The 27,481-nt window shown below is 43.3% G+C and overlaps 1 protein-coding gene and 1 long non-coding RNA gene across 12 annotated transcripts in view; one reads left to right on the forward strand and one right to left on the reverse strand.

The window, feature by feature from the left end:
* Positions 1–14,403, reverse strand: part of LOC121013641 (uncharacterized) — a 28,071-nt gene extending 13,668 nt beyond the window's left edge. Inside the window, exons 1-2 of one of the 2 annotated variants that reach the window (XR_005782815.1) lie at positions 11,896–14,403; positions 11,335–11,506 (exon numbers count right to left, since the gene is read on the reverse strand). This is a non-coding gene — a long non-coding RNA (uncharacterized LOC121013641). Of the gene's footprint in view, positions 1–11,334 lie in introns of both variants that reach the window. The other variant, XR_005782814.1, reaches the window with a different exon arrangement.
* Positions 1–27,481, forward strand: part of TRPM3 (transient receptor potential cation channel subfamily M member 3) — an 811,684-nt gene that overhangs the window by 751,976 nt on the left and 32,227 nt on the right. For all 10 annotated transcript variants that reach the window (XM_040449362.1, XM_040449364.1, XM_040449371.1 and 7 more), the window contains one exon: positions 3,098–3,272. In XM_040449362.1, the coding sequence (XP_040305296.1) occupies positions 3,098–3,272 (175 nt within the window). The remainder of the gene's footprint in view (positions 1–3,097; positions 3,273–27,481) is intronic.

Raw genomic sequence — 27,481 nt, forward strand, 5'->3', positions numbered from 1 at the left:
TCTCTCTCTCTCTCTCTCTCTCTCTCTCTCTCTCTCTCTCTCTCGACCAAAAAAATTAAAAAAGTAAGATCCCAACTGATCTTTAAATCCAGGATCCTGGAATCCTGACCCCTTTTCTTTATATTCCACTTCTCAATGCAATTCTCGAAGCCTAGTACTAAACTCACTTGTATAATGCAGAATAAAAACAAGAATTATAATAACTATCATGTACTCTGTGCCAAATACCATGTCAGACATATCATCACTACAACCCCATGAAATGGGTTTTAGTATCTTTGTTTAGCAACGGAGTAACCAGAAACCTGGCAAAAAACAAAGGCAAGATACCAGCTCTTACCCAATCAGACTTCACAACCTGACCTTCCAATTCTAATAGCAATGCATTAACATTTACTGAGACCTACCCACATTGTTTCACATATTGTCTCATTTAAGCCTTATGAAATTAATATGCATGGTGATTTTCATTATCCCCATTTTGAAAAAAAAAAGGAAAAGAAAACCAAGATTGAGCAACTTGCACATGTCCACCTAAGCTATTTTTACTAGCAGAGGCAAGATGAAAACTCAGGTGGTTAAACACCTGAAAACGTGCATAACCACCACCATATGTACTCACCTGTATAGAACACAACCTACAGATATTTACAAGAGTGAGACAGAATCAGGTCTCTTAATATTGAACTGACTGGACAATTTAACTGTAAAAACAGAGGTACCCAGCCCTGGTTTTTACTAATAATGTTCTACTTCTGCATTCTGCTCTATCAGATTTCAGTATTTGTGTGGAAGACTTTTGTGAAATAGATCAAGTTGAGTGGGAAGAATGTTTCTTGTCTTAGATTGTTTTGGCCCTTCAGGTAGGTAGCACAGTCGATTTGAATGAAAACAGTCCTGAGAAATTGAATTAGAACAGTTGCTGTGTGTACTGGCTGAGTTTTCTTGGGTCAGACTAGCTCCTAAATCTCATGAGTACCCACCTTCCTCTCCCCACCCATTAGTGGAGCCATTAGTGTTTTTTCATTGATGGAACGTTTGGTAAATAAATGATGAAATAATTTTACAAAATAGAGGATGGGAAACAGGCCTATGTTTCCTATAAAACTGTTTTGATGGGGCGCCTGGGTGGCTCAGTCGGTTAAGTGGCCGACTTCGGCCCAGGTCATGATCTCGCTGTCCGTGAGTTCGAGCCCCGCGTCGGGCTCTGTGCTGACGGCTCAGAGCCTGGAGCCTGTTTCAGATTCTGTGTCTCCCTCTCTCTGACCCTCCCCCGTTCATGCTTTGTCTTTCTCTGTCTCAAAAATAAATAAACGCTAAAAAAAAAAAAAACAACTGTTTCGACACAGCTGGCTTGTTCACTTGTAAGAGAGTCCTGAGGCCACTAAGCTGTGAAAGGAATAACTAATTAAGTAGCATGTATCTTTAAAAACAGTGAACAAATATGAATGAACATCAACTTTTGAGAAATTCTTATTTAGTTTCAAAGTCAGATGATACTTGAAAGATGGATTCAGAAGTTGCCTTGACAGTTGATTAATCGGCCAAAAATATTTTGAGCCCTCAGTGTCCTAAGGCAAAGCAGAAGGCTATTGTGTTTTAATTCTAATAACAGGCACCATGGAATATTGTTTTAAAATAAAATTTTAAAGCTAATTTAAAGCCTTCATTATCAATGATAGAATTTTCATTATTCTTTCTTTGTGGGTGGGTATCCCTTCAGGAAGTTTGATATCCCAGAGAAGGTTGTCTTTTGTGTTAGATGGTTTGGTGCGAGGGATAGAAACCAATCTCCAACTAGCTTAAGCCCAGGAGGGATATACTGACTTATGGCAGGGCATGATGAAACTGGCCTTAAGGGTTACTGCAGTCAGGCTCTCAACCACTTTCAGAACATGCTGTCTCTCTGTGTCTGGAATATCTGCTTCATTCACTCTCGATCAGTTTTACTGGTGGGGGACTCAGTCTCAGACACTCTGAATTTATATCATTACAGAGAAAGAAAGGGAGTTTCTCTATCCCAGCTTCAGTTGAAAAAATCCAAAGAGAGAATATTGGTTGGCCCATCTTGTGTCACATGCCTACCTCCTATCACTGTTGCCAGAGGGTGAGGTACCATCATTAACCTAGCCTGGAAAAGACACCATATTTGTGGCCAAAATGGGTGGGAACTGCTTCTAAAAGAAGGAGGCAATGGGTTCTGGCCAGACAAAATAATAGTTATTACATCCTCATCTATTTTTGGTGATAAAAGGAAAGTAATTTGGCATATGAGAAACAGATCCTTGATAATATGTATCACGAAAACAAGCAAAAAAGAAAGGAACAAAGAGGAACGAGAGATAACATTGTGCTTGAATGCAGTCAAGAGAATTTTATAAACATGTCAAGATGAAAGTCCAACATTTCAACAGCAGACACAGAAATGGGCCATTAGGCAACCTGATTCTATTGCCGACAAAAACACCCTCTATAACTGATAGGATATGCTGCAAGAGAATTAAGTACAGAAAGAGTGGTTCTCTGAGAGACTGGTTTGTGGTAGAATATCAGGCAGTGAGGTGGGGCCACAAGTATAAGAAGGTGGATGGTGGATATGTGGGCTGTCCTAGCTTTGCTTGCAAGTAATTACTTTCTTGAGCATTCCAACTCTCAAACTTAGGGAATTTACAACATTGCAGTAGTTCTTGAAATAGTTCGATCATCCCAAGTTCAATTTTGCTAAGAAGAAAGTGACCCAGGGAGGACACTGGCTCCCAGGAACAGAGCTGGATTCATAAAGAGACCCGAGCTTCATGTGACTACCATGCCTAGTCTTAACTAGGTAGCACAGACAACAGTGGAAAGTGAGGGGCTTCCTTTCTATGCGTGCCTTTTTTTTAAATGCTTTTGAGTTACTGATAAAATTCTGTGGACGTTGTTTCAATAGACCAAGTGTTCTCTTTCTTACTTGGACACAGCTGTCTACCTATATATCCCTTGTCAGAAGTGTTGAAAATGAACCTCCTTCAAAGGTTTCCATCAGTGTTGATATCATAGGAACACTCAATCATGTGGATTTTCTTTTTTTTCTCCCTCTGCTTCCACACCCTTCCAGATGATAGACATGATGTACTTTGTCATCATTATGCTGGTGGTACTGATGAGTTTTGGGGTCGCCAGGCAAGCCATTCTCTTTCCCAATGAAGAACCATCATGGAAATTGGCCAAGAACATCTTCTACATGCCCTATTGGATGATTTATGGGGAAGTGTTTGCGGACCAGATAGACCGTAAGCAAGTTTATGATTCTCATACACCAAAGTCAGGTATTGAACTTCAATTGGGTCTTGTCTTTTCTGAGTTCATTTGTTTGTTCTCAATAAATGGCTCAAGATAGAGGACCAATTCCTAGCTTGCTATCTTGGAGGTAAAAAACAATTATAGGAGGTGAATATACAATTTTAACAAAGTAGTCCTTGGGTGTTTTTTCTGGTATGTCATCACTGTGACACAGATTGACATCAGGTGTACCAAATTTAATGAAGAACCATTATAAAAATGGTTCCCCCTAAATTATTTGGGGATTGAAAATCCTAGGGCCATGTGTTGAACATTTCAATATTATTAATATATTAGGTCATTACTTCCCACCCCTACCCCAGCCCCCAGCCTGTAAAAACTAAATTCCTTGGATTTGACTTCAGAACAAATAAACAAGTCTCTATTTTGCCATCAGAATTCAAGAGGGCAAACATCTGCATGGTGTTTTCCTTGCAATGGAAACTATTCTGTAGCTCCTTTTCCCACTGTCTTAAATTATGTGCTATTGAGACTCAAAAGAAGCTAGTATTCATTGCCTGGAAGTATGGAAAATGCCTTAGGTTGTAAACTGAGTTGCTTGCTGTAAATGCCAGGGGTAAAAAAATAGTATCTATATCATGAAATGATTCAGTGTGAGGAGCAAGTGCCCGCAGGCTTTGATGTTTCATGCCCTAATAGAGGCTGATTCTCTATAATAAACACCCTCTTATATAGAGTTTGGAGACAGTTGTATCCTATGAATATGTTCCAGCATTTTATTTGGACCAAATGTCAGGGCACACCAGGCATTGGGACATTATTTGGGAAGAAGGCATCAGGAAAGAAGTATCTTTCAGTATGGAGGAACTGGATCCCTGGAGCACCTACTTCCCATTTTCCCTAAGGAGTTTGGCTCTAGAAATAACATCCCTCCAACACTGTCGAATTAACATTTTTGAAACATTTTTTGCTGACAAGCCAGCCATCTGAGTCCTGGACTGTGGACATGGATTAGGGTTACATAACCAGGTAGTATAGTTTATTAAGAGCAGGAGCAGAGACTAGTCAGCATCCCCCTCCCACCCCCGCCAATCCCAGGTAGGGCTGAGACCAAGTAAATAAGGAGCCAGCAGCAAAGAGTCTGAGCCCTCTGGGCCCGTGTAGAGCATGTGTACATTGGCAACAGGATACATTAATATGTCATTTTCCCTCCTGTGATGGATTTTGAACAAATACCTTTCTTAAAATGAGTTATCTGAGGCCAGAAAGCTTTTGGGAACACCTCATTGGAGCAAATATTCATTTCAGGAGACTTAGCCGAGCTCACTGAGGAAGAATTTTTAACTCCATCTCCTAGTTGGCAATGTGCAGCCTTCACCACGACAGCTTTCCAGGGTCTGGGGAAAACCCTTTCGGGATCCTCCTTTCAGCTGGTCCCTAAAGGCAAAACGACTAAAAGCCCATCGACGATCATTTTCCTCAGAGATTAAATGTATTATCCCCCCTCCCCCAAAATTGCTTTCCACATATATTATTTTGCCTTCCTTAGTTTTCCTTTCTTCCCCAAAATGAGATTAAGCCCCCATGGGTGTTTTGACAATGCAATTTTGGGATGGGAGAAGGAAGGAAGTGTGGGTATGTTTTATAAATGGGATTCTGTCTGTCCCTCTACAAGTGGCCATTTATTGATGTTGTACTATGAGCCCAACCTAGTGCAACAGACACCACCATCTGGCTGAATAAGAGGATTTATTATTGTTATTCTAAAAGAAGGGCTGATTGTAGTTTAGAACTGGAACACCCCACCCCCCCACCCCAGAGATGGAAGAGAGGTGTTTTGTGTGAGTGAAGTATGAAAATAGATGTCCCTCGTTGTTCATTAGATCTGTGGTGCTCTAGATGTGTGAGAATCAATTTCTACCCCAAATCTCAATATCTAAGTTACCCAGCCTTGGATGGATGCAAACTTCATGACACCCTTCCCTGACTTACCTTCTTTTTTGACATTCCAAAATTGGCTGCAGTGGTAGCCAACTGTTCTAAGCTAAATCAGCCAGTTTGCTGTTTAGAGTGCTAACGAGTATTTGTCCTTTCTCAAATGACCCCCAAATTGGTCATTCCATGTGGCCAAGGTCACAGAACATCCCTATTTTTAAAATAATTTGATTTTCATGTTATGGTACTGGACAAGCCCAAGGGGCATTGGGTGACTGCCCCACCTGGTCATTCAGAATTGCCCAGGAGACCTAAGAACCAAGCCATTTGAGAAAGGTACAAATCATTTATGCTGCCCTACGGTGTCTTGCCTCTTTTCTGTGCGGTGTCCAGGCTGGTTTGTGAAGCATGTGTTCAGGCTGATTGGATCTCATATCCACCTGGACCCATGGCCCTGCCCAGGGTCTGCCAGTCCCATCCTGCGAATGTGCCCCTGTGTGGGCCTCTCATTCACACACACACACCTTCTCAGAGCGACTCATTTCTAATGTGATGCACGTGTCCCATATCTAACTCTGTTTTTAACTGCAAAACTGCTGAACCCATTTCATGTTTGGGGAAATGATCTTTCTTGGCATAATTGTATATGGATGTATAATGGGCCCAAAGGGGTGGGTTATTACTGTCTTTCTTATATCTCAGAAGGGAGGACAGCTTTAATGCCCTCACTTCCGGGAGGCAATGTTACTGAACTACAGATTTTTTACATGCATTCCTTTTATTTTTCTTATAGTTTATCCTAAGCCCAGAAACTTTCAATAAGGTGAAAACAGCTGAGATGAGACTTCTAAGGTTACTTTCCAAATGTGCTCAAAGACTAAAAGCAAAAGAAATAAGAAAGAATGGAGTCACTGTAAAATCACAAAATAATTTAGGTGGTTTTCGCCTCTAAACTAGGTTAGATTAACACAAATGACAGTCTGGCATTAATCTCGATTATCTGTAGAGGCTAAAATATTTGCTTTGTGTCAGGAGCAGATGCAAATGCAAGATCGTGATTGGCAGCAGCAGATAATGAAACAAACTGGGGAAGGGACAGTGATGGTCTGCTCTCTCTGGACGTTTTGCCCTGCACCCTGATGAACTGATAAGAATTGAACTCACTGTTGTTGGCTTGGTTTAGTTTGGGCTTGTGGTTATTTTTCAAACGACCCCAGATCATCTTAGGTGTTGACGTTATATATAGTACTAGCTCTGTAAGACCCAATGTATGGGCTACCATTCAGTGACTTGGGCCCCAGCTTGCTAAAAGTATTGCTACCAGATGATGACATCCTTATAAGTGTCTCATTAAGGTGACCCATGTTGCATGGCATCTGAGAGCTGGTCAGGATCCCCCTGGAGCCTGACAGGGGGGAAAAGCCACTTAGAGAAAAGAAGCAACAGCACATTCATGCCAAGGCCAGGGCAAAGCTAAAATTAGGTGGACTCTCACCAGTTGCAATATCTGGTTCCATGGTGTGAAGTACCTAGAAATATACCTTTGTTGGCAGAGAAGATGGGGTGTCTCTAGCTTCCTTGAGCCTCTGGATGAATGAAATTTCCCTTTATTTACAAGGCATCCTTGTGTTGCCTGCCACACACACAGATTTCCCAGACTACCAGGGCAGGGGGAAAATGAATCATGCTCTTGAATGCATTAAATCAGGGTCTAAATTTAGCCCTTCTTTCTGCTGCTCTGAGTATTTTTATAAGTTTGGGTAGTAACGTGAAAGCAAAATGTCCAAAACTTACTTTTTACCGTAACAACTTAATATTATTTGGCTGTTCCTCTTGGCCTAAATTAACTATCCAATCTACTTAATGCATGGGGTCATTTTTTCTAAAACACTTCTTTGTATTACTTTTCTGTCTCAAATGATGTGTTCCTCACTTCCAGTGTGGAAAAATGCCTGCTTGTGGCAAATCTTAGAACAGCATGAACAGAGAACATGGCTATTGTTATGCATTTCGATCCTTGGACTCCAGTTTTGGAAACTCAGGGCTCTGCATCTGTTTGGTATTCAGGACTGACCTTCTCTAATGGATTCAGAGCACTAATGCCTAACAGCTATAGCGTGGGGAGTGCTGCCTGACCAAAGAAAGTATTTCAGAAAAGAAAAACTTGAGCCAATGCCAACTTTTGGGAAAGGGGGAATTGTTTTGCTGGGTTTTGTTTTCGCAGATTGTTAAGGAAGCAAGCCAATCGGAGGCACCACCCCCCTTTCTCTGCCCCTGAAAGTCAGCTTACACTCTAGAGAATATCCACCCGACTTGTTTGCTAATGCAAACTGAGACTTAGTGAGTTTACAAACAGCAGACAGGCCTTTGTGATGATTCAGTACGCTATAGCGATCAACATTTGCTCCTCTATCATAATATTCATTTAGCCTTTGCCCACAGGTTGGGCCCCATTTTTAATCCATTCAATGGATATTTACTTTCGATCCTACTATGAGCTGGACACCAAGGTAAAGAGATGCACACGGCAGAGATATTGTCTTTAAGGAATTTACAGGCCAAGAAAGGCAAACTGACATTGACACTATGTATGTGGAGATGGAGTCCCAAAAGAAAAGTGGTCGGTTCTTCCTAGGGTGAGCGTGGGGGCCACAACAGATGAAGCCCTGCAAAGAATGGGAAGGTTGAACTGAGACCTGAAATGTGAGCAGATATTTGCTGGGCAGATGGGAGCAGGGGGCTGTGAAGGAGAAGAATGGCACTCGAAACTGAGACTCAGCGTGGACAGTTCCAGGCACAGCAGGTAGTTTAATATGGCTGACCGTAGGGTGAGAGGCAGGAGGCAAGAAGCAGAACAGATGGGTCTAAAGAGAGAGACAGTAGTGTAGATCTTGGAGGACTTATACTCCATGTTCAGGGTGGTACCATGATCTGACATGTTTTAGTCAGAGCTCTCAAGCAAAAATATAAAGATGGGAGGTGAGAGCACACTAGCTAATACAGTAGCAGTTGGAATGGAGAAGATAGGCAGCATGAGACTTTAAAAAGGTAAAATCAGAAGAACTTGGGCAGAAGTCAGGTGGGGCAGAGGATGGTGGTGGGGAAGTGGAAGAGGATTTAAGACGGAGAAGCTAACAGGTCACGCTAGGGTTTCTGGCTTAGTCTCAAGAATGACATCATTTAGTGAGATAGAGAACCTAGCAGTAAGAACTATGAAGGAAGGGGGATTTGTTCAGTTGGAGTTGGATTGAGTTCGAGCTTCCCCTAGGAATTCCAGGAAAACCATGAAGAAGGCTATTTTGTGTCTAGGTCTCTGGAGCTAAGTAGAAAGAGGTGGCCTGGTGGTACAGATCTGGAGATCAAGAATATAATTCCAGTTAAACCCAAGGAAGTGGGTGAGCTTGCCAGGGAGCACAGGTAGAGAGAGAAAGCCAGAGTAGAGCAGTGGAATGGAGGACAGTATCCAGTGCATGAGAGGACAACAATTAGGTGAATATTTAGAAAAAGTCCATACAGTTAGACCTTTAGGAAGTCACTGATAATTTTGGCCAGAGGATTTTTATTTCAAGAGTGCATGCAAAAACAAATTACAGTGATTTAAGAGCAAACGAGCAGCAAGGCAAAGCATTTACTAGGGAAGAGAGAGGGAGAAGTGTTGTGTCTGTGTGGAGGTGGCAAGGGGAGGAGGAAGATCAATGAAGTGGGGCTTTGAGAAGAAGAGTAATGTTTTGTAATCACCACTTAAGAAAGCCACTAAGTACACATCAAAGGATTGCTTAGGGCCACCTATTTGCATAGTTAGGTTGTCTGTTTTCTCAGTCAAGACTCAGCAGCCCAGATCAAGAAAAACCAATAGTTGGGTTAATCCAAGATTGAAGCTTTGCTATGCCAGTATGGCAGAAAGAGAGGAGACTACGTGTTTTGAAGATGGTTGCAAGGGTCCTTAAAGTTACACATTATGAGGTCTAAGATGCAAGGAGAAGAAAATAAAGGTATAATGTTGGTAAGTACCTAGGAGGAAAAAGAATGGACAAAAGACTAGAGAACTAGGTGCTTTGAGAACTAAGGATCCTGAGACATGTGGTGATAAGATGTTGTGGCCAGAGAATGGTAAACTGGTATTCAGAGTCCAGAGCTAGGACAATTTAGGATAATGATAAGGTCCAGAATAAGTTCTAGGATATTTTGGAATTGAGGCCAAGCATCTTGAAGCTAGGTTCTTCTGTGTTTGTCAATGCAGATACTGAAGTGTCCATAGTGACAGAAGAGGGAGTGGACAGGAAGACTTTAATCAGAATGACCTAAAACTCAAAGGAGAAGGGCTTTTTGAGCAAGAGTGAAAAGCAGTGGTTTGGAAGTGGCAAAGTATCAGTGACAATGCAGACATTACTTATGGGGACCACAATGGTGGATGTACAAGAATGTGGAATTTTCATTCGAGAAGGTTCCAGGGCGTCTTTCTGAAAAATGAGATTTAGTGAAGACAAGAAAATGAAGATGGGGGTGGGCTTATAAAAATATGAGAAAGCAGAGGAGTATGTGTTCAATGACAAAGGTGTTCCAGAAGGCTCTGGGGAAAGGGAGAAAAGGGAGAGATAGTGGGAAAATTCAGTGATCAGAGAGCCCAACATCATGTGAGGACAATAGCATAGTTGAGGATAGTTGACCAGAGGAATGTGCACTGCAGGAATAGAGGATGATACGTAAGAGAGGTAGGGTGGGAATAACTATTCCAGAGTTTTGAGGCAGCTGAGGACAGGAGCTGTAATGGTAGAAGGGGCCAAATTGGGCTAAGGATAGCGAGGTCTCATAGGCAGTTTAGAGCAACCTTTGCCCAGGTTTCTAAGATTGTTGTTGAGGACAGATTGTTCTGATCCCCTAAATAGATGGAAGTGCAGCCTTTCTGTGGTGGCACAGAACAACCAGATTCTAACCAGATTCTGCCCCAGATGGTGTGGAGAATTCTCCATCTTGGGGGAGGCTCTCCTTTTGAAATGAGCAACGGCCTGTGATACTAGGGAGGCATCATTCATTACCTTTCACAAGAATGGGCTTTTATTATCACCTTGGATTATTCCACTGTTCTTTAACTGTAGACATGCTAACACCTTGCCTACAATTAAATTTAGTCCTTGGCCCATCCTGGCCATTTTCAACCTCTGCTGTAATTCTGCCTTTAACAGAGTGCTTTTGGTACATCATAGGTTGGCATGACTCTTCAAAGCCCATGGTTTTTCTCCTTTACCACAAATACTCCAAGCAAGTCCTACATAACCCAGTGGAAAATAAAGCATCAGCAGATGGGATACATTTAAAATTTTTGAAACTTTCTCCAAAAAGCTCCAAACCACTTTTTAAAAAGTTAACTTGGTACAAAAAAGTTAGCTTCCCATCTAACTGTTGGGACTATTTTGTCACCTATGGGGAGCTAACTTCTCACTGGGGACAAAAGATATAAAAATTGCATACCCTTTGAATAGAAGCAAATCAGTAGGGTTTTTCCTAAAAACTGTGATGGAATTTGTTCTCTTCAGCATGTGCAAAATAAAAATGGGATTCTGTAAGATTTAGAGAAAAAACTAAAGTCTATGGCGATGCTGAATACTAAGCCAATAATGAAGGACTTCAGAAAGAGTTCATGTTTGTACCAGCAGAAAAGTAGCAGGAAGTTTTACTAAGAGCCAGTTTCAGATGAAATTAGTCATTAAAACACAATAATAGGGGCACCTGGGTGGCTCAGTCGGGTAGGTGTCCGACTTCGGCTCAGATCATAATCTTTCGGTCTGTGGGTTTGAGCCCCATGTCGGGCTCTGTGCTGACAGCTTAGAGCCTGGAGCCTGCTTTGGATTCTGTGTCTCCCTCTCTCCCTCTGCCCCTCCCCCATTCACGCTCTGTCTCTCTCTCTCTCTCTCTCTCTCTCTCTCTCAAAAATAAATAAACATTGAAAAAACAGTAATAGTCTGCCTTCTAATGAGATGTAATTGACTACAGGTAAGGAAAGGTAATCACTATAGATTGAATACTAGAGACACCTGCATGGTATGTCACTCAACCCAAAATGATGTTGAACATCATCTATAATAGCATTAAAAATGAAACAAAAGGGGCTGTCTGTACCTGACCTGAAGCTGTAGTATATCCGTTCCTGGGATACTGAGGATAGTGCTGGTCACTGTCTCTCAAGAAAAACACAAACGTGCTGAGCCAGAGAAGAGCAGCCAGACTCATGGAAGGAGTGAATGAGAAGCTCTAATTTGAGGGTGGATCAGGAAGATGAGGGCTCTTCGCTCTGAAAGATGAAAGCGATCATGTCTGAAGTCTGTCAACTCCCAAAATGAATCTCTCTGTGGATAAAGTGAGTATGACATGGGTCCCCAAATCCCAGTGTACTTGAGCCAAGGATCCATTGAAGTATGAAAGTTGCAGACTTAAGTCAAATAAAAGAAATACCATTCTACAGAGTGGGTAGAGAGCTTTGGGGATTTATTTTCCCCTGGAGATGTTATAGGAGAAATAATACAGTCTCAAAGCAAATTTCAAACATTTTATCTTTTTAATCATAACAAGGGAGACCCTGAACAAAAAGTGGCTTTTTTTTTGTTTCCTCCCCCAAAATAATTTTCCTTCGAAGGAAAAGGGAAAAGGATGAGGAAAAAGAGGAAGAAGATTATGCTATACCTGGGAGGGCCCATATCATAGAAATGACACGTAGAATCCAAAATGGCATGTAATCCCAAACCACGTGGAAGCATTGGTGGAGAAGACATCAAGTCTGGCCTATAGCAAATAGCGTTAGTCCTCTCTCCAGATCCTCTCGCATCCCCCTTTACCAAAGTTCTGTATGCACCATCCAGTTTCTGTGCCCTTTGATGCTAAGGGCTCTTTGCTGTAAACTTAACCCGGGAGCTGCTGGTGTGGCTTCGCTACCCGGAGAGCCTAAAGTGCCTGAGAGTTTTTGTACCTCCAGGGCCTCCATACTCTGATGCTGCCTGCTGAGAAGGAAAGGGTAAGAGGATACGAAGGTCTAGCTCCCTTGACTCTTGGCTTACTTGGAAGAGCCACCACCTTTAGGACCGCAAAGTCGCTTCTTGAATGTGAAATGTAATTCAGACTCCAAAGATCCCCGTAGGATCAGGCTAAGGCTCGGACTTCATCTGAAATTGCACCTCGGTTCTTCTTTCATTGTTTTGTTTTGTTTTTTGCCATTTGTGTTTTGCTTACTCTGCTTCCTCCACTTTCTTCTATCTCATTCTTCTGCAGAGCACTGCCTTTAACAAATCACTTTCGTGAGAATCCTTTGCATAGGGTCACTCCTGGAAGAACTCCACCTAAGAAAGGCACTCAGGCTCCAAGTCTCCTCAGATCCAGCCTGACACAATGTGTATTGGAGGCTCAGGACCCTTCCTTGCAGTACAGAGTAGGAGGCCGGGGTGCCCAGATTATATATACAGCAGACGGTCGATCTGGTCATCTGTAGTAACTATGGCAACAAGATTATCTCTCTCGTTACAAATGACAGAGACCAATTTGCACCCTGTACTTCTTTAACCCCTGAAGTTGTTTCTGTAACGCAAGGCGTTATGTTCCCAGGAGTCTGTGAAAGAAGTCATTCTTGAAGCAGGAAGGTTTATTCCAGACTTAGAATCGTTTCTTCCACCATAGATCTCAAATCCCTGCTCTGCACCTGCTCTTCTACCAGGCAGGCCCTGTGAGGAAACAGGAGATGTATGGACACTGTCCTTGTTTTTCAGGAGTTTGTAATCTCAGCCAAGGGGTCGGCAAACTTTTTCTCTTAAAGGTCAGGTGGTATTGAAAGCCATACAGTATACTCGTAACTCCGCAACGCAACAATAAATAAACTAATGGGTGTGGCTGTGTTCCAACGAAACTTTATTTACTGAAACAGGAGACAAACCAGACTTGGCCTGTGGGCAGTAGGTTTGCTAAGTCCTCGTCTAAACCATCCCGTCATGCCATTGCCTTGGCTTCCTTCCCCCTTACTTCAGTTGATGAACGTGTGAAACCAGAGCTCCAGGATGGAGTCAATTTCCTATGTGACATTCTGTCCAAATGCAGAAGATGACACTGCTTTGTGCGCTTGTTTCTTCCAGGAGAAATGTTACTCTACCAATCCAAGTCCAGCAGACCAAAGGAGATTAGGTCTGTGCATGTGGAGTTTGTGTATATGGAAACCACACTGCTTGAGGAGTGGATATGGCTCCCAGACCACAAATGCGGATGCTGCCAGAAAATCCGCTTAATTTTTTATTATAATTCCACTGATTTCTGTTTTGAACATGCATCCCCATAACCTGGAGGAAAATCATGACCCAAGGTTCACCTTCCCTGAGGTGGGTTAAGGTTGGAGTAAGGGCAGGACATAGTGGAATTATCACACAGCTGCTGAAACATCCATCATCCCGGTCAGTTGGACCCTTCAGGTCTAGTGGATTTATGACATCTCCCCACTGTCCAAAATCCCTAGACACTATATCCCTCTGAGATCACACTACCCCCAGTGGAACTGCCAGGAAAACCATGTAGCATGAGCCCGTATAACACATGCAGGTTGGCATTCACTCTCAGACACCCTCACATGTGTGCACAGGCACACATTTCTTCTCTCTCTCCTCCAGTCCTGCTTCTGCTGAGACATTTTTATCTATTTCCTCAAATCTTCCTTTCTCTTGCCCCTTCTACAAATGCTCAAAGGTCCTGAGCTTGTACATTTGGACCACAAAAGCAGCCAGACTCAAAGCCTATTTCTGGATTCTACCCTACAGCCCCTCCTTCCCTGATACAGAGCCAATACCTGCTTGAAAGACGAGACGGAAAAATGAGTATTTCAAAATGCTATTCCACCACACTGATTTAGCTGTCTTGTAAGTAAAAACAGGATGCTCAAATTAATAAATTCACTGGCTCCAGGCATGCTGGATGTAAGCTCCGTGTTTCAAAGGGAGGATTGTATGTAAAGGAGTCATGATCTGGTGTCATAATAAATCATCTCACAAGATTGCTACAGGGATCTCTTCAAGTCTTGGAGTGGTAGTAGGTCTGGCAAATTCCTCCAGAATATCCTAGTTCAGTTTCTGTGATGATGGGACTGGTGTAGATTTGTGCTGCCCAATGGCAAGCTGCTAGTCTCATGTGGTTGGTGAACCCTTGAAACGTGGCTGGTGTGAATGAGAGTGGATTTTAAATTTTATTTAATTTTAATAAATTTAAATAGCTGCACATTGCTAGTGGCTACCATATTGGACAGCTCAGTTCTAGAATATAAAAACCCTTCAAAATGCCAGCCCCACGAGAAAAGGGACTGCCTCTGCCTGCTCCCTGCTCTGGCCTCAGCATCTCAGACTGTGTCTGTCACATGGTAGATGCTTAGAAAATAGTTAGTATGTGAATGAAACCCTTTGAAGCAAATAACAGAAAGAGAATCAGGTTGTTATCTGTTTTACACAAATTTTTTTTAATTCCAGTTAAGTTAAATACAGTGACTATGGATTCATGCATCACACACACAGAAAGAAGAGTGAAATCAGGGGATCCTAGAATTGATAGCCTGCTGAAACTTAGCTGAATTTTCAATCGAGAAAAGAACTACAGCCAGGTTCAAGAACTATTTCTTGAACAAATCATCATTGTAGTCTGTGTACAGAGAGTCTTGTTGGACAGCTACAAGGAAGAGAGGAAAGAAAAGAAGGGAAGGAGAGAGGGAGGAATAAGGAAAAGAGGAGGAACCGAAGAAAGAGGGAAGGGAGGGAGGGAGGAAGAAAGACAGGCAGGTGCTGCCTTGTTGAGGACAACTAGGGAAGGAAGAGGGAGCTTTGGGGCCCGACAGCGGGACTGGGTAAGACCTGTGCACACGGCCCTGCGAGCTCAGAGCTGGGCTGCACTGAAGGTGGTTACCATGCATCCTGTAACTACAGGCTTTTCCAGAGGCACGGTGTTCTGACTGAACGCAGTGAGGCAGATGGCTGATTTCCACTCAGAGAAGAGCAGAGCACCCCCCTTCTGATAACACGGCAAGATTTCAGCTGCTTGTATTAACAGCAACCAAAAAATAAAGGCTGATCTCCACACAGGTTAACTGTTAGCAAATAAGCTCACATGCTAATTGTTTTTTTTTTCTCAAATGTGACAGAGTCCAGATACACCTGCAGCCTCAATATTGGGGGAGGGGAGAGCAAAGGGCTCAAGATCTCGAACAAGATACTGTCCAGTGGAGCGAAGAGCTTCCTGTAGCTAGATTGCAGACCACGTCTGCCAAGTGATGTTTGACTGAATTGCTTGGCTTCCGGCCAAGTTGGTGGTATCTGAAGTATCAGGCCTGAGGTTCAAGCTGAGGACATGCTTCGCAGGAGACCCCAATAACTTCAGGTCAGATACAGAATTTTGCGTCCTCGGCTTACTGACACACTCAGTTCAAGCTGATGACATCCACTGATGAGTTAAGAATAGAGGGAGCGATTTCTTGACCTGGGCTGTGGTTACACGGATTTTCATTTTATACCAGACATATATGTTTTATGGACTCTTCTGTATATATGTCTCACAATGTAATATAAAAGGGAAAAAAGCAGACAGCCTGCTATCACATTTTCCAGATTCTGGTTGGAATGAGTTCATTCATACAGTGACTTTTACTGAGCACTTCTGTGTGCCTGGCACTGGGCTACGAACTGGGAGCTAGAAAGAGACACGCTTCATTGCCTCAGCTTTGAAAAGAGTTTAATGGAGAAGATTGACAAGTAAACAGATCATTGCAAATCACCGTGACACATATTTCCATAGAATGGGTATATAAAGCCTGAAGAAAAGAACACACTTATTTGGGGGTGAGGAAGGGGAGATGTGCCAAAGCAAAACAAGAGAGGAAAAAGTACAGTCAGAAAAATTTTCCTGGGGGTAACAGGTAAGCTGGATCATGAAAGATGTTAAGAGTTTTCCAGACAGATGATGGGAAAGCATTTAGACAGAGGGACTGTCAGGTACACAGCTAGAGAGGGGTGACAAGGTGTGCCAGGTAGAGACATATGGAGATAGCAGAGAGATTCCCTCCCTGGACCAGCCGTTGTGGTTAGTACCCCCTACAAGGTGCTCCTAAGCCTTCTTGACCTACCCTGGGCCAACACGTGGCATTGGATGTATATCCCCCACTGGACAGTATGCATTTTTGGAGAGTAGGTGCCAGGGTCGGTGTCCATCTTTTTTTTTTTTTTTTTTTTACCACATTTGAGTGAATGAATGGAAAGGAGGTTGCAAAGGGCTTTGTAGGCCAAGCTACAGAATTTGGATCTCTCTCTCTTTTTTTTTTTTTTTTTTTTCTTTTATGGGAAATTCACAGCTCACCTTGTATGGAGCCCCTTTCTAAGTTAAGTCTGATTTATGGACTTCATGGGTTGTGATTGCCGAGTGGGGAGACTGTGACTAGAAAATATATAACCAGGGGGCTCATTTCAGGAAAACTAGAAAAACCAGAGAAGAGCCCTTTGTTCCCAAATGTCTTCTGAAGGAGGAGTAGCAAGCTTCAAAGAATCTAAACATCCCCTGAATAGGTTAAACCTACTGACTCTTCTCCCCTTAGTGTGAGGTATTTGAATCTTTAATCTTAACCCCCAAAAGAGCTGAAATCAGCATTCGGGGAAGGAGAGTTAAAATGGGGGCAGGTAATGAAGCAGATGGCTCAGGCTGGGCGAGGCCGACTTTGAGCAGCCAGAGGACAGCACGAGGCGACTGTGTGCCCGGAGGGCAGAGAGTGAGACAGGGCGTGGGGGAGGTTCACAAGGAGAGAGGTGGCAAAAACAGCTTTGCCTACAGTGCAGTTTTGCCAAAGGCCCCAGCCGATGCCCAGCTACCTCCAAAAACCATCTTCCATGCTGCCTGCAGTAAATTGCTGATGCCTGAATTTAAATATCGGGATTGCTTGAAGTTCTAAAAGCCTCAGGCTCCCCCAGTTCAGTCTGCAGGCATTGGGCTTCCCAGCTCCAGCTTGTCCGGTTCAGCCAGGCTTCTCCACATCTATGCCACCCCCTGCTTCACTGCTAGAAGACTAGCAGAGGTGCAGAAGAGAGGGAGGAAGGGGGGAGGGAATTAAGCGTGTTCGGGTACCACCCTCTCTCACCTTTTCCTGCAGTTCATCCTTTACCTGTCTGCAAATCCATCAAAAATCCATTTTTTCAGGGAACTCAAAGCTCTAAAACCCCAGGGCAACCAAGAGAAGCTGGAACACTCCAAGTTTTCCTGTGCCCACGAAATCTCCCTCAGTGAGATTCTCCACTGGTTCTCCACCAGAGGCAATTCTGCCCCACCCCCTGTCCCCAGGAGACATTTGACGATGCCTAGTAGTTTGGGTTGTCACAACTTGGAGGACGTCTACTGGCATTTACTGATAGAGGCCAGGTATGCTACTACCCATAGTAGATAGCACAGGACAGCCCCCCAAAGAATTAGCCAACCCAGAGACACCTGGGTGGCTCAGTCGGTTAAGCATCCAACTCTTCATTTCAGCTCTAGTCATGATCTCACGGTTCATGAGATCGAGCCCCCACTGGGCTCTGCGCTGACAGTGCGGGGCCTGCTTGGGATTCACTCTCTCCCTCTCCCTGTCTCTCTGTCCCTCCTCTGCTTGTGCGCGCTCTCTCTCTCTCTCTCTCAAAATAAAAAACTTAAAAAAAAAAAAAAAAGAATTAGCCAACCCAAAATGTCAATAGTACTGAGGTTGAGTAACCCTTATCTATCACAATCCAAAATTCAACTTGTCGCCTCTCAAAGAGAAATGTCACAAGATAGTTGCTTTTAACATCTGCAAGGTCCTGAAAAACAGATCTGAAAAGATCCCAAGTCCTCACAACCTGAAGCCAGGAACAAAGTGCACTGCCCCTGCCCCCCACCGCCGCCCCTTAACGGGTTTCACATCTCTCTCGTCTCTGTTCACTCTCTTCAGACCAAAGACCAAGTTGGACATCACATAATCATGGTGTCACAATGGCCAACGTGACAAACGAGTAGGTCCCATCTCCTGCTCTTGAGCACCAGTTTTGGATAGAATAAATCTAGCTGTCATTACAGTGAAAGATGAGGGACCCCAGAGGCCTGACTGATCATTCAGAATTCAGCAAAAGTGTAGCTGATCTAGGTGAAGTCTAGCAAACTTCAATACTTCCCTTGCCAAGCTTATAGCTGAGAAAAGTCAGCAACATTTTTTTTTTTTTTTTTTTAACTAGGAAAGCACCATCGTGCACTAACAAAAAGTAGTTTGAGCGACCTCCGAAGTCCTGTGAAATTGTCCTGTTCAATCGTTCCAGCTCACCATCTGGGACGAAGTGGGAAGGAGAACTAAATTCCCCACAATCAGACTCCATAGTTACAGTTACTGACCAACTTAACACCTCCAGGCCACATTCAAAACCATTTTTAAGCATTTGCTGGAGCCCTTGACACTCTCCTGAGTAGATCACGGGGTCCAGCTTTACAAAATCACAGTCCTTGAAGCAAAGGAATGAAGTCTGCTGCGTGCCCTTTTTAATATTCTGAACAAGGACTTCAGAAGTAAAATGCCACTGTGAACTGAGTGGTTAGAGTACGGTTCCAGGAAAGCCAGTTGCTGACAAGTACTTCAAAGTCCCTTATGCCACCTGAGGAACATAGTGTTCAACTACGGAACTATATGTGGTGTGCACGGTTCTATTATACAGCAAGTAATTGAATATACAGGGGAGGGACACCTCTATCAAATAGGTCACGCACTAAAAGACTAGATTCTTTTCAGTGGATTTAAGACTGTACACCCTCTCAGGAGTCTACATAAGATAACCAAGTTTTGAAAATGTCACTGCTTTTTGAAAAATGTATGGCAGTTGTACTTAAGCAGATTGTGCCAAATATAAGGAGACCGGAGTTCTTTATTAGCTGTCAAGTGTGTTATAAAGGCTGTCAAGAGTTTCATGGGTTTCTTCTGGCATTTCTAAGAGAAGGGAAGTTAGTTAACATTTGTTGAGATCCTAGTACAGTGGTTGGCACGGGGCCAGGCACATGATATACTACAGCGCGTTCAGTCCCTGTTTACTGTTGATGTGCCGAAAGAACAGAGATGAGGTAACTTGCTTGTGGCACACAGCCAGGGCAGCAGAGGTGGAACTGGAACCCAAGCCTATCTAACTCCTAAGCCCATGTTCCAATTTCTCCATGATAGCAAAAGGTTGCATCCCTCTGATTCCAGAGTCGTCCTTTCCCCCTGCCCCTCACTGTGGGGACCGGACCACAGTCATGCATTTACTTATGTAGCTACTTCTGAAGTGCCCTGCTTGGCACTGGAGGGAGAGTAGTAAACAAGAGAGTTCTCACCTTTTCTTTTGCAAGAGTTACATCCTACTGGGGACAGGAGGGAGATAGACCATTAGTAACCAAATAAGATACTTTGGGGTCATAATAAGTCTCACAAAGAAAGTAGATCAAAGTAATAGACTTGGGGGTCATTGGGGTGAGGAGTTAGGAGTGCAGTTTTGCATAGGATGGTCAGGGAACGGCCTTGAAGAGAGAATATTGAGTTGAAACGTAAATGATGAAAACAGGTGTGGCAAAAACTGGAGACAGAACGTTCCAGTCAGAGGGAACAACAAGGACAAAAGCCATGTGTTTGGAATGATCTAGGTGTGTTCAGCCAGGATCAGAAAGAATGCCAGTGGGATCGGACTTTAAGATCTTCCAGCAGCTGGAGTTGTATGACATGTCATGGTGGAGTGCCTGGGATCCATGGGTGACTTAGTTCCAAGTTAGGGACTGAATTTAAAATCAGGATCAGCAACTCTGCAGGAGTTCAGGAAACCACCATATGCTGAAAATCAGGAGGGCAGGGAATCTTCCCGAAAACAGTGCCTTCCAGAATCAGGAAGGGAGCTGCCTCCAGTGTTGGAGCCATCCTGAGGCCTCACTGAAGGTTTCCTATCTCCCTGGGACAGTGATGCCTTTGCGACTCTTAGAAGCATCATCACGGATGAATTAGACACTCACATGGAAAATAACATCGTACCTCCCGAGAGGAGATTTACCTATCTCTGTGAGGATGTCAGAATAGCCTTCATCATCAAAACTGTGAACATCTTAGGGATGTAAACAAGAAGGATGCAGCATTTGTAAATGAGACATGGCTCACAGACGGCTCAGAATATTACAAATTGGGAAGAGCCATCTAAAAGGTGTTAGCCTCCCAGATACCAGTGGCAGAGACTGGATATGACATTCTCTGGGGAGAAGGGGGGGAAACCTTACAGAAGAGTCTGCTTTGAGGAGTGATCATTAGTCCCATAGCGGTTCACATTTACGGAGTGCCTGGTGTGGGTGGAGAACTCAGTTAAGAATCGTTTGAGTTAGCGTGACAGGGACAGCCCAGGACAGAGTCAGGAGCCAGACGCTCTGAATCCCAGTTCTGTCGCTGCTAATAACTCTATGACCTTGAGCAAGTCAGCAAACCTCTCTGTTCATCAGCATTCTTAACAAATTAAGGACAGTAAGGAGGTCTGCCTTGGAACACTGTTAAGAAAAAGAGCAGTCTTTCCCAAATGAATACAACAAGCCCCAGAAATACAGGAGTTCATGCATATTAGTGTGTGTTTTGAAGCTAAAATCTGCGTCAATGTCAGGGTGTGATGTGTTCAAAGAAAAACATTAATAAATAATAGCACTGGTGATGTGCAGATGTGCCAAATTAAGGAAAGGGATAGATACCCAGAGGACTGAAGTTTGGGAAAGAAAGAAAACAAAATTTGCACTTTAAAAGGCACAATATCGGGGTGCCTGGGTGGTGCAGTTGGTTATGCGTCCGACTCTTGATATCAGCTCTCACAGTTCATGAGTTCGAGCCCCACCTTGAGCTCTGTGCTGATGGCACGGAGCCTGCTTGGGATTCTGTCTCTCCTTCTCTCTGCCCCTCCCCTGCTTGTGCGGTCTCTCTCTCTCAAAATAAATAAATAAAAATTTTTTTAAAGGCACCATACCAAGGGCTACTTGGAGATAAGATGATATTGGTAATACCAGGGGAAGGACGAAGTGGGGGGTACTTGTAGGGTTGAATCTTCTAAAGCCAAAGCTTGCAGAGATGTTACTTAAGCCTCCAGTTCCTTCCAGCAGGGAAGCTGGCTCCAGATAGATGCAGGAGCTCGGCATTGTCTAAACAGAGAGGTACCTTCCAGCCTCCTCTATTCTATGTTCTTTTGAAAACCAGCCTATTGAAACAAGCCAAAACCAATGGTCTCAAATAGCATGGCTCTCTATCTTCACAGCAAACTAGAGCCAAGGTTCTGTTGCTCCTGCCCGTCGTGAAAAAGCATGATTTTGTTTGCCCCATTGCGCCTGCCTTTGAGCCAACCTGAAAACCATTCTAGACAGCTAACCCAGCTATTCATCCATTCATGTGCTCAGCAGAGATTTAGAACCTACTCTGCTCCAGGCCCTGGGCTGTGTACTGGGAGCACAATAATGAGTAAAGCCAGTGAAGCTCCTGCCTCCTGAGGAGCCTAGTGGAGGTAGCAGATATCAAACACAGAGTCACGCAATTACTGAATCATAAGCTCTGATAAGTGTATGTTCAAGAAATACAGGATGCTGTTAGAACATCTGAACAAGGAGACTCAGGAAAAGGCTTTCTGAATAAGTGACTTTTAAGCTATGCTATGCAAAATAAGTAGGATTTTGCCAGGCAACAAGTAGGAAAAAAGCCAGGGAGGGGGGAATAGCATGTGTCAAGGCCCTGTGGCAGGAAGGAGGTAACACTTAACCAGTAACTGAGAGAAGCCCAGCATGGTAGAAGCATAATGTGCAAGGGGGCAAAAACGTATGAAATAAAGCTGAAGGGGCAAATGAGGGTGACGTTGTACAGGGCCTTTTAAGCCAATGTAAAGATATGAATATTCTCCTACATTCAATGGAAAATCTGTGAAGGGTTTGGTGCAGGAATTGAGTTGTGGTGATGGTGGTGGTGTGTGTAGGCATGTGTGTAGGTGATGTGAGTTGTATGATTTGATCAATCAGCATCAATACCACGGTTCCCAATGGGTCCTGTTGAGAGCTCAGCAAGCACCAGATCATGCACATTAGGAGCTAGCACACCTGACTTCCAGGCGAAGTTTTACCTTCCTGTGCTGGCTACATGGACCCGAGCCCAGCTCCTAGGTGTGAATGGAGGCACATGGACTTAAACTAGACCACTAGTGGTCCCTACTGGGGCAGTATGGCCCCCATCGTTTGGAAATTTCATCTTGAAATGCAAAGAGTGTTTCTTTTTGCCCTCTCTGTTTCGGGGGTACCACTGGCAGTTAGTAAGTGGAGCCCAAGGAGGGTACATGTCCTACAATGCACAGGACATTTCTACAATGAAGTGTTTTTCTCTGCCCCATTCCCACACACTTCCATGTAAGTGAAAAACCTGGTTCCAATTATCTGAGCCTAACTCCATTTTACCTTTAAAAGCACAATATTTTTGCATGTTTTTAGTAAGTAGTGAATTTCTTCCAGGAATGAAACACCATGAAAATTGAGGGCAATGGTATTTTGTTGGAACTTTCCCACAGGTGGTTCACCATTGAGAAAACCAGCTCACCAAGGACAGTGCCACTCATTGTACTTGAGTCCTTGATCAGCCTGTACGTTTGTGGCTATGTCATTTGTGAAGTCTTCATATAGATGTAAGCATCTGACCCTGGCACTATAGCTTGCAGAATAGTTAGACTGGAGCATTTACATTTGGGAACATTTATAATATTATTACATGTTACTGTCCTTTTGTTTCCCCTTTATATTAAAATTAGGACATTCTTTTCTGTGATTGTGAGTACTGATAAATTTTACCACCCATACATTTTTTTCTCAGAATAGTAAACAAGCATTTGAAGATATTTATTATTAAAAAAAAAAAAGGTGTTGCATCTGATAAGGTTGGGAACAACTGAGCAAGCCCATTCAGTGCTCCAAAATGTTGTGATTTTGACAACGTACCTACTTCCCATGTTTGGATGGTCTCTCGGTAACTTTAACATGCAGAGAATTCTGTGTAAAAATTGTAGAACAGAGGTGTCAAGGCTGACATCCCAGTGAGAAGCCATGTTGGTATCATATGCCCCCAACATGATATGATGAGAAGACACTTGACCTTTCTGGTGTTCCTCCCCAAAAGTCCACAACCCCAGTCTAATCATTCTGGGGGGGGGGGTGGAGGGGAGAATCAGATATCAAATGATATCAGAATCAGTGTCAAATCAAGTGACACTCTACAAGATGCCAGACTGGTATTCCTCAAAACCTTTAAGGTCATGAAAAGCAAGGAAGACTGAGAACTGTCACCAACCACAGGAGACTAAGGGGACATAATGACTAAATGCACCGTAGCATCCTGGATGGGATCCTGCAGGAAAGAAAGGACATCACTGGAAAACAGGTGAAGTGTTGAATCAAATCTGAAGTTTAGTTCATAGTAATGGACCAATGCAGATTTCTCTGTTTGGGCAATTGTAAAATGGTTGTATACAATTTTAACATTAGAGGAGACTGGGTAAGGGCATCCAGGAATTCTCTGTACTAGCTTTGCAACTTTTATGTAAGTCTAAAAGTATTCAAGTTTTTTATAAACTTGTTTAAAAAAAAACATAGGAAGACATTAGGGGTCCCACATTTAGTTATAACTTAAGGAATTTTTCTAAAGATATAAAATAATCATCACATGAAAGGACACAAAACAAATGTCACAATGTCCCTGGACCCTCACACTCCAGGGTCAACATACGAAAAAGACAAAGATGCCATGGGAACCACGGGAAGCTAATGTAAAACATCGTGTCCTCGGTGAATATACAAATGCCGGGAGACATGGTAGAAATGGAGAGAATGCAGTGGGCGGGTCAATCAGGTGAACTGAGACCAAGCTTTGAAGAAGAGGGGCATTGCTGGCAAGACTGAAAAGCTGATTGACAGAAGCAAAAAGAGAGATTAATAAGCAGGTTATTCTTGGGGACAGTTTGTGTCAAGCAGTAATGAGATGTGAGGGTAACAAAAATAATAATAGCAAATACTTAAATAGAATCCATATATCAAGCATTGTCCCACATGTTCGCAGATGCTCCCTCATTTGCTTCCTGTAACAATCCTATGAGGTAGGATTATGGCCCCTGTTTTTAAATTAATTTTTTAATGCTTTTATTTATTTTTGAGACAGAGATACAGAGCATGAGCAGGGGAGGGGCAGAGAGAGACACACAGAATCCAAAGCAGGCTCCAGGCTCTGAGCTGTCAGCACAGAGCCTGACACGGGGCTCGAACTCACGGACTGCGAGATCATGACCTGAGCTGAAGTCAGATGCCCAACCAACTGAGCCACCCAGGTGCCCCTGTGGCCCCTGTTTTTAATGGACAAGTAGACTGAGGCACGGAGAACTAATGTCCTAATGTATATATTAGATTAAGTGCTATGACGTCTCCACTTTTGTAGAAAGGTCATATGGTTTGACCTAATAAGTAACTGGCCTCAGATGCACAGCTATTTGGAAGGTGGACCCGGACTTTGAAACCTGGTAGCTGGCTCAGCAGCCTGGGCTGGGGGCCTCTGAGCTAGAGGGCCTGTTACACAAATGACTGGCATATATTGAGTACTCACTACATATCAGGAACTATCTAAAGCTTTACGTGTCTCGACAACTCATTTCCTCTGCAGCAACACTCTTGAGGTGGTATGAATATCACCCAATTTACAGTTGAGCCAACTGAGGCCCAGAGAGCTTCAGTGGCCTGCCAGAGGTTGCACAGCTAACAAATGGCAGAGCTGGGATTTGAACCCAAGCTGCTGGCTCCAGAGCATTGGTCCAGTGCTCTCTGCCTCTCCCGTGTTTACGGGTGTGGTATAGCAGAATTGACTGAAACAAGCTTTCACAGCAGTTTGATAGTCTGGAGAGAAGAGGCTTTCCCTGTCAAACCTCAAAGCAGATGCCCAGGGCTTTACATTTGATGGGACATGCAGGAGGGGGGCATTGTATCTTCTGGCCAGCTCAGAGTGAATGACATTGTTGTTCTGGGGGAAAAGAAAATTGACCTCAGAGTCTTCAAAAAATAAGCATGGAGGGGCGCCTGGGTGGCGCAGTCGGTTAAGCGTCCAACTTCAGCCAGGTCACGATCTCACGGTCCGTGAGTTCGAGCCCCGCGTCGGGCTCTGGGCTGATGGCTCAGAGCCTGGAGCCTGTTTCCGATTCTGTGTCTCCCTCTCTGTCTGCCCCTCGCCCGTTCATGCTCTGTCTCTCTCTGTCCCAAAAATAAACGTTGAAAAAAAAAAAACTAAAAAAAAAAAAAAATAAGCATGGAAATAAAAGAGAATAAAAGGGAGCAAAAGAAGAGAAAGAATGTTGAGAGATTGGAAGAAGCATTCCAATGATGGAGGTATTTGGAATCCAGTACTGTAGTTGCAATTGGCTGGCTTCTGTCAACATCTAAATGACATGCAGAACATCCCATGGAATTTGGTGCTCAGATTTACCACATCCAACAGTGTTGTGGTCATGTCAGAATGCCCCTATACTTAATCTACTTAATGTGCACCAGGATTCTCATAGGCAGAAAAGAAAGAATAGTCAAAGGTTGTTTGTCTGGTGAGTTAACTTTTTATGATTCCGTTTTATAACATGACCTAAACCTTAACTAATGTTAATGTCCAATGAACTCAAATTAGAAAAAAAAAAAAAAAAAAAAAATCTATACTACATCATTTTAAGAAATGCAATGCCATTATTGTTACATGTATACAACATCTTAAGCTAGCTGTGGATTGGCTGGCAAGAAGATTCTATACAAGTAAAGAGTTTCAGAATCTAAAATAACTCCAATCTTGGGGCGCCTGGGTGGCTCAGTCGGTTAAGTGTCCAACTTCAGCTCAAGTCATGATCTCGCAGTCCGTGAGTTCCAACCTGCGTCAGGCTCTGTGTTGACAGCTCAGCCTAGAGCCTGCTTCAGATTCTGTGTCTCCCTCTCTCTCTGTCCCTCCCCCACTCATGCTCTGTCTCTCTCTCTCTCTCTCTCTCTCAAAAATCAATAAACATTAAAAAAAAATTTTAAATATCTCCAATCTTGAGCACTAAGTAATTCAGGCCACCAATTCCACACAACGATGGAAACCTCTTTATCTCTTTAAATCTCAAAATAGAGCAACTTAAGTACCATTGCTCATGGATCAACATTTTGGGTCAGTTCCATGGAAATATAGCTTAGACTTGGGACAGACATAAACAAGGTATAGGTATCCCCAAAATTAATTCATTCATATGAAAATTTAATTAGTTAAATGGAAAGGGCACCATAATGAGTATATTGTTGGCCCCATTCTGCCCACTTGGCCCTGTATATGGCTCATAACAATGGCAGTTCTTTCTGATTCTGAAGCACATGAGCATGACTGTGAACATCTCACTCGGTCTCAGATGCTGACACACTTCCACCAGTTGGTACAGCCAAATCCCTTTGCCTGCTCTTCCTCAACTCAACACCATATTGTAATCTGGGACCATTTGCATCAGGGCATATCCATGGCAACCGTGGATATAACCAGTTCTTTTACTCACCTAGTAACGTGAAACAATAGGCTAATTGTTCGTGACACACAGCAAAACAAGATTTGGCTTTTTCCATGGATTATGCATTATGTTAGGCCCGTCCTCAACCTCTTCTCAACAGAGATCCCAAACCTAACACTATGTTGCTAAATGAAGCCATCAGTCCCAGTGGGTGCAAACAGCGATGTCTGAGCGAACTGCTTAGTCTTGGGCCCATCGACACACTCGGAGGAAATGGGAGATCTCTGTTTCCATGGCTTAAAAAACAGCCTCTTAAATTGAAGAGGACTTAAACTGAGTCTTCGAGCCTGTGTGATGAAGTATCTTGTCCAATGCCCCATGAATGGTCCTTCCTGACCTGGAATTAATTGTTCATGCCCCTTCCAAAGAATATCGGTTTGTTCATTTCCATAAGCAACACTGGGTAATCAATAAAATGAAAACAGGGCTTTGTCATTTCTTTCACCATATTTGTGGTGATAAATACACATCTTCCATTTACACTGAGTGTATTATCCACACAGATGCGGAGCTTAAAGTAAGCATGTTGGCCAAAAATTACTTATGGTCAAACTTACTCTCCTGAGTCTTTATACACAGTATTACCTGTGGACATCACCGTCTGGGAGCCACTGACCCAAACAAAAGAATGAAACACAAGTGAAGTCTATATGCAGATG

Source organism: Herpailurus yagouaroundi, unplaced genomic scaffold, assembly GCF_014898765.1.
Source record: "Herpailurus yagouaroundi ecotype Mexico unplaced genomic scaffold, PumYag 199, whole genome shotgun sequence".
Classification (NCBI taxonomy): Eukaryota; Metazoa; Chordata; class Mammalia; order Carnivora; family Felidae; genus Herpailurus; species Herpailurus yagouaroundi.